Source organism: Montipora capricornis, chromosome 5 (assembly GCF_036669925.1).
Source record: "Montipora capricornis isolate CH-2021 chromosome 5, ASM3666992v2, whole genome shotgun sequence".
In the NCBI taxonomy this organism is placed as follows: domain Eukaryota; kingdom Metazoa; phylum Cnidaria; class Anthozoa; order Scleractinia; family Acroporidae; genus Montipora; species Montipora capricornis.
This window is the reverse complement of record NC_090887.1, coordinates 19,943,568-19,951,067: the sequence shown is the minus strand read 5'-3', so window position 1 is coordinate 19,951,067 and position 7,500 is coordinate 19,943,568. Positions and strand designations below refer to the sequence as shown.

The following is a 7,500-nucleotide window of genomic DNA, read 5'->3' as shown; positions in this document are numbered from 1 at the left end:
CCAGCTCCCAACGTCAGTACCTTCATAGCTCAGTTGATTATCGTGAGGTCACGGTTTCAAACCCCGTTGAAGTCCTGAATTTTTCAGGCTTCTTTACGGAATTGCAAAACTTGCGTTCATAATTGCGAGGATCATAGCCTCACTTGACTTTAAGCCTGGTTGTCAAGAGGCAGTTCGGCTCAGTGGTTATGGCGCTTGCCTTGAGATCCGGGGATCCCAGGTTCAAGATAAGTTCTGGTGACTGGTGGAATTTTTTCCTGGTAGTCCCTGGTTCAACTGATCTCAGCTGCACTTGTAAACGGCCAACTAGCTTGCCTCGGCCAGTTGGGATTCTTAACAGTTGTCGTTGAATGTTCTGTTCTGTGGTGATTGTGTTCATTGGCCCTAAAAAGCCCCTTTGGGGAGTGGTCAATTGAGTATGTATGTACAAGTGAAAACGGGACGTAACTCTAGCTCAACGGAAGCTGTGATGTTCGTCCAATGAAAAAGACCCGGCGTTTCACTCGCAGCGCCGCGTTGTTAGAGAGAACATGGAACCAGTGAATCTTTGTCTCTGCTTCGTGTGCTTGCGTTATGGTTCATTTTCACATGACACGAATCTCTTGTGCTTGCGTTTATGATAGTGAAAAGCAGGCTTTAACGGCGGCCAATTCACTAGCCTTACAACCCAGTTGGTTCACTTCTTTGTTTACGCGCACGTAATCTGGGGCTTCGTTTTAAAATCAAAACAAAGGCAATCGTTTGCGTTACAACAGAGCTTAGATCTTTCCCTCCTAAAACGGTGTACATTATCAAATGCATTGTTTGCAAAGTGTTTCAGCTCAGCGCAGCTTGAGAGTGAAGATTGCAGATTGTGATCCATCCATATTCACACGAATTAGTACATTTAATGGATTAAAAACTAATTTATAATAGGTCAAGGAAACGTCAAGTTACTACTATGTTTCCGCTATTCTTAGGATGTCGTTGAGAAAGCGGATGAGGACAAAGAATACTTCATTTCCGAGCTGGATAAACAGAGTATGCTGCTCGATGAATTAGCCGCCCAAAAGAAAGGTAATTTCCATACGTATACAGATATTTTTGGTATTTCATAAATGGAAGATTCCCTGTGTATTTGGGAATTAATCTTCACTCATATAATAGGTTCAGTATTAGAGGAAATTAGCTACTATATAGAAAAAAAAAGGATTCCCTGGTATCGTAAAGGGTAAGCCCTTCTTTACCAAACCTACTTTACACATGCTTATATAATTTCATTGTTGGTTTAGGTTTAGAGTCCAGGAACAAACAAAACACTGATAGCATAAAGGCTCTTCAGGTTAGTTACTTCTTGTAATGCCTTTGTTAAACTCGTTTTTTTTTCTTCATTCTGTCTTTGAAAAGTGAAATAAACATGTTATTTTCTGTTCCAGGATCGGATAGGCCAGCTTACTACACATCTTGAGACGGTAAGACCCCTTAGTGCCAGCTAGCGTCTGAAAAAAAATTACACCTCTCTCAAGTTGTCCGAATGTTCGCGTTTACGCAAAGATCATCAACACAGATGCTTTCCTGGTTCTTTTTTTTTTTTTTTTTTGCGTGCCGTGCGTTAGTGCCAAAAATGAGATTGCAATTTCTTAAGGTACACTTTTCTTTTTCACATGGCTTTGTAGGATTTTTGTGGAAGCACTTAATTAAGTGAAGTAAATAGAATGTTTTTCATTTTTACAAAAGAATTGGTCTTTTTTTTTTTTTTTGAATTTTCATTTACTTTGGACTTCTTTTTGGGGGACATATTTTCTCACCAGACTTTTAGGGCTGACCTTTTCTTTTTCTGTGGACTTTTTGTTCGGGTCGATTTTTCATTTTGGTGGGACGACAAGTGAGCCTGTCGCACATCAGGATTTTCTTCGGCCACTTCACCATAAAAAATTTATTTCAAATATTATTGCATCTCACCCAATCAGCATGTTTTTTAGTTCTGCCGTAGAATAAAAAAATATATCTGCCAAGAAATTTGTACCACTTGGAGGTCATGCCCTGAACCACCAAACGAAATGATCAAAAGCCGTTTTCCCCAAATGCAGGGATTATTCTTGATTAAAACTTCATGTAGATGATTTTGTCTCAATAGACCATTTTCGAATTCGCGCGGCTGGACTGAGTCTAGCATGGAATGGAGGCTAATGCGGGCGAATCTTTTCAAATGCAAATTAATTTGCCCGCATTAGCCTCCATTTCATGCTAGATCCAGTCCAACCATTGTAATACGAAACTGGCCTATTGAAGTAGACTTCGTTGGGCTGGTTTACATTAGAGACCCAAGCAAAAACACAAGCAGCATACGCAGCTACGTTAACTCATGGTTGATGTCTTTTCTCCCAACAAAAGGTTCCAATTAATCAAACGCAACCGAGTCTGCGTAACTTATTTGTGCTTATGGTTGACTTGTGTATCTAGGCCAGCCCTACGCCTTATTCCTAAACTGTCAAGGGACTAACAAAACTCCTTGGAAAGTTCGATGAATAGCCCACTTTCGTTATATTAAAATTCAGTCCCAAACTAAAGTTATCATCTCGGGGCTCTGGGGAATAAATTTAAAGATTTGTATGAGTTTATTCCCCAGAGCCTCGAGATGATGCCTTTTGTGTAGGACTGAATTTTAATATGTCGAAAGTGGGCGAGTACGAGTGCTCTGCTAACTGGGGAGACTACAATTCAACTTAAATCAGAACAAATCAAATCAAAAAGGTCAAATTAAAACGTCCTCGCTAAAAAACGTACTTTGCAACAGTTTTTTTTTCTACGAGATCAGTTAACTTTAAGTAGTTTGAGTAACACTGAGTGAAGAGTGAAGTAGGTTGAGTAACCTACTTCGTAGTGAAGTAGGTTGAGTAACACTGAGTGAAGTAAGCATAAACCAAAGCAATTCGCTAATTACTTTCGACACTCAATTAAAAACCGCTCTAATCACTTTATTTAAGTCTATTGCGGTAGACTCACTCGAAGTATTCGTTAAAGGTAATGGCGTGCTTGTTTTATTTGCAGAGTACACGAGCTTTGCATGCCACAGCTGAAGCCCTGGATGATCGGCAAAAAGTTATAGAAGAATTTGAAGGCTTGAGGGTTGGTGACAATTCATGCTTATTACAAGTAATAGTGTACATGTAAATTACATGCTGAACATGTCGTCCGTTTCTGATTTGCGTCTGACAAATCGTCGTTCTTGTTTCTGATTTGTGTCCGGACAAAATCACTTTCTGAGCCAGACAACTTGATTTGCATCAGATTTGCTTCAATGTTTGTTTTTTCAATCGTTAACCCGAACAGCACTTTGGTTCTCTTTGCAAGTTTCTACTTCGTGACTCCTAAAACACCTCGGTCGTGTAGAACAATACCATTATCGCTTGCGCGCCTGTTTAAGCAATGCCGATACCACCTTGCGCGCCCGTTGAGCAAATCGAGATTGATTCCCCTTAAAATATCTACCAATTTATATATTTACCCTTTTACGCGGGGACTTCCAGGTTGCCTCCTCGGGTTTTGGTCGCGGGGGCAATAGCGAACACTAGGCCCTCAATCACGACGCAATCTTAAGCACACGTATTTATTTGTCGATAGTGACTCGGGTATACTCGGGAAAAAACTCGAGTACTCCTTTGCATGAGTCGAACCTACGACCTTCCGATTACTAGTTCAGATGCTCTACCACTAAGCTAAAGGAGACACGGCGGACTAGTAATCGGAAGGTCGTAGGTTCGACTCCTGGAAAGGAGCACTCGGATTTTTTCCCGAGTATTCCCGAGTCAAAAATTAACGATAAAAAGCGAACGATGTTACGGCGTCCTCATGACACCATTTTCAAGTTCAAAATTATAAGAATGAAACTATCAGAAACGATTAACATATTGAATAATTAATTAAGTATTAAGTAGTGTCTCTAATTAGTAACATTTCTAACTACTTAACAACCGAGAGTGAGGTTGTTACAGCAAAATCTCAAACTGAGGCCTTGCCGTATTGACCGAGCGACAGGGAGATCAAAACAGCTAGGCCGAGGCATGTGACCAAGCATGTTTCCGTAAAGCCATGCGGTTTGACCAACTTGCTTATTCCACTTGTTTTCCGATTTTGTTTTAGGGTCAACAGAGAGAACGAGACAAACTTCACGATAAGTATGTCAGGTAAGGCAGAACTGCACTCGTAGCGCAAGATTTCGTGTTCTTCACAAGGAACGCAAGAGACTCGGCTAACAGACGTCATAGGATTTAATATCCTTTGTGGGAGATTGTGCCACCCATGATACATTTTAGACAATGTCATCAGCATAAGCTGTCACGTGTTGCCTTCATCTTAACACTATGCGCTGAAGGAAAAAAAATAGCCTTCCCAGAGATTTGACTTTTTCCTTTTAAAATTAATTTCTTGATTCCTTCAATCATTCATTCCATAAAGAGCCCTTAAATACGGTATCAACTGGGTTTTTTCCCAACGAACTGTATACGCATTTCGCTAACGTCATTTTCAAGTTTCTCGGCGATTGTTATTGTTTTAAATTATTCGAGTCCATCTCACCTCTAATTCGCTCTCGAGATCTTGAAATTTTTTGCTTTCGCTTTAGATATAAAGAGAGAGTAGGCAGTATCCGTCGAGAACTTCAAGGAGCTAAGACGATTGCAGAGGATTATAGGGTAAGAGCTTTGTAATTCAACGACTGCATCTCGGACAAAACTGAGACGCTTACACTTTCTTCCATGAATTGATTCTTCTTATGAGGGTCCCCCGTCCCATCCCACAAACATTGTTAAAGGTAGTCTATGATCAGGCTCTCTCTTCACGGGGCGACTGAGAAAGAAGGGAGGGAGACATCCTCACTCCCTCTTTTTCGCTCGCCCCGCAAAGAGAGCGCCTGAGGGAGAGCCGAATTATTTTTGCTTCTTCCAAAACAGTATTGCGTTGGGTAAGGGGTATTGTGGGGTTTCAGTCGTAGTAATTGTCCGAAAGTACAAAGAATGAGGAGAAGACTCAAATATCTTTAGTAGCCTGTATCTGTAGCTTTTTTGCTTGTTGGTTAGTTACATTTTATTGAGGTTTCAGCTACTTGACACATTTTTCCATTCGTATTTTCAAACAGCAAGAAGGCCTAGACGCCAGTAATTTGTCCACAAGACTACTTGAGGTAAAGTGCTTTTTGTCGCTATCAAGTGTATTGAAATGTCGGTATTTGAGGCTGGTTTACACGTAGGACGCAAGCATAAGCAGCATACGCAGGCGCATTAACTTGTTGTTAATTAGTGCCTGTTGTTCTAACGAAAGGTACCAATTGTCAAAACGATACTGCTTCTGCATATATTGCTTGCGTCTGCTTGCGTCGTATGTCACGGAGTAAACTAGCCATTAGAGAATGCAGGGTAATCTGGTTGTTACAAACATAATTGCATCATAATGGTATGCCCGTAGTGGTGAGAACACTCGCCTCCCACCAATGTGGGCCGGATTCGGCCAAGACGGCGTCGTATTTGGGTTGAGTTTGTTGGTTCTCTGCTCAGCTCCGAGAGGTTTTTCTCCGGGTGCTCCGGATTTCCCCTCCCCTCAAAAACCAACATTTGACTGGCCAAACTTTGAGTTTTGATTTTTATCCAAAGGTCGTTTTCTTTGAGTGTAAGTTTTAGATTTCACGGTCTGCCATTACTCACGTTCAAAACTGACCGATTGGACCTCAGAGGGTTGGATCCGCGCGCACACGCGTTGCATTGTTAAACTAGTGAGCCTTTGACGTCATTTTCTCCTCTATCCAGCTCTCTCAAGATCTTAAAGGTAGTAATGGCGGACCATTAAATAGGAAAATTCCAGTTAAAATAAACAAGTGTCTTTTTGAAATCAAGGCTTAAAACTTTGCTCGCTCAGTGTTTACTTAACATAGTTTTGAAATCCAAAGAAAAATAATACATTTTTTGGTCACAGGGGCACTTTTAAAAAAGTTCAGTTTGCAAGTTAAACTGTCAGGGGTCTTGTACTGCTGGAGATAGTGTTCTGCTATTTTGCGAAGCTTTGGATCCTGATTCCGGTTTTAATTTATTACCACGTCATTATCTCTACAGAGTTTGGACCGCATGTCCAGTCCCAAAGCCAAACAGCGTAAACTTTATCAGTTTCCAGACACTCCTCCAATCAACTTGAGGTGAGTGATATTTTGTTTTCTCGTAGATGAACAAACACGGAGCTGTTCCTGACTGCATGACGGAACTATGGCCGGCGTAATTCAACTTGTTTGTGATTTATTCCTCTCCTTTTTCAGTGTCTGGTAGTAGTATACTTTCCTGTCCAGAGTACTGTAACGACCTATTGTACAAAAGGAAAATGTTTCAGCTAAGGCGTTCAAATCTCTGTTTATTACTTTAAAACATAACACTGATACTGATTTAAGATCTAAAAGTCAAGCAAGTTCTCCCAATTTTTTTTTTAATCACTGCTTTACATTTCTGCTCCCAAGAGATTTAAAGAGCGGTAACTCTTTTTTTTTTTCATTGACAGAGTTCTTGTCTGGAATCTTTACAGTCGAACTTTCCTTTCTTTTTAAGATCACTTTTATCATGAACACTGATCGCCAACAGAGAAATAATTATGTATTCTATGTACCTCATTAACCGAATTGTTAAACCTAGTTTTCTACATCATTTTGGGTCGACTGTGTGACGGCATAAGTCTTCTAATTTGCATAAATCAAAATCTTGAATAACTCGGCAACCAAGAGAGCTATCACATAATAACGTGATTTTTTTTCGTGCAATTTGGATTAAATAAGCACGAAAATTATTTTTCAAAGACGCACACGGGCGAGTGCAATTTCTAGTCTTTGAAAAAAATTACAAGTGCTTACATGTATTTATTCCAAAGTGCACTCGAAATCATGCGATGACCTATAAAATTTGATACTATTTATTTATAACTTTTCATTGCAGACCATCAACAGGTAAAACTGTCCCTACATCAGACTGGTCCCCAACAACGGACAACACGATATCCAGTATCTCTGAAAGTAAGTACGCTACATATCCTGTACAACAAAACGTTTTTTCTGTTCAGAGGCGAAAATGGCCACAAGACGCGTTATGCGTCTCAAGGTACGAAAAAGTTGATAATACGTACATGAAGTGGCCATTCTTTTTTCTCCGAGGGTTATTTTCCACTTACTTTTATAAACCGTATTGGTTTATTGGCGGATGTTTGGTACTTTAAACTTCTCTAATGTCAGGATCTTTCAAATAGAGCATTTTCACTCACGTGACCAGCAGCCATATTGGATTACTGAAGCAAAAGAAAGTATTTGCATAAATATAGTTTAATAGGCCATTTCTGAGTTCATGTCTGCCTCCTCTTCAAAGCGAGTCTAAGTGCGAAGTTTTTGTGATGGTAATCGGTTCTACTTTACATATGATTGCAATTAATTAATTATCATAAGAAAAACTTCGCACGTAGACTCGCTTTAAAGAGAAGGCAGACATGAACTCGGAAATG

General features: G+C 40.1%; 1 protein-coding gene and 1 long non-coding RNA gene across 4 annotated transcripts in view; one reads left to right on the top strand and one right to left on the bottom strand.

Annotated features, from left to right (window-relative positions):
- LOC138049832 (centrosomal protein of 128 kDa-like) overlaps positions 1-7,500 on the top strand; it is a 54,421-nt gene that overhangs the window by 39,131 nt on the left and 7,790 nt on the right. For all 3 annotated transcript variants that reach the window (XM_068896283.1, XM_068896286.1, XM_068896287.1), the window contains 9 exons: positions 960-1,056; positions 1,272-1,321; positions 1,416-1,451; positions 3,031-3,108; positions 4,123-4,166; positions 4,604-4,673; positions 5,117-5,161; positions 6,084-6,163; positions 6,945-7,021. In XM_068896283.1, the coding sequence (XP_068752384.1) occupies positions 960-1,056; positions 1,272-1,321; positions 1,416-1,451; positions 3,031-3,108; positions 4,123-4,166; positions 4,604-4,673; positions 5,117-5,161; positions 6,084-6,163; positions 6,945-7,021 (577 nt within the window). The remainder of the gene's footprint in view (positions 1-959; positions 1,057-1,271; positions 1,322-1,415; positions 1,452-3,030; positions 3,109-4,122; positions 4,167-4,603; positions 4,674-5,116; positions 5,162-6,083; positions 6,164-6,944; positions 7,022-7,500) is intronic.
- Positions 6,224-7,500, bottom strand: part of LOC138049833 (uncharacterized) — an 8,237-nt gene continuing 6,960 nt past the window's right edge. Inside the window, exon 3 of the long non-coding RNA XR_011132466.1 lies at positions 6,224-6,324. This is a non-coding gene — a long non-coding RNA (uncharacterized lncRNA). The remainder of the gene's footprint in view (positions 6,325-7,500) is intronic.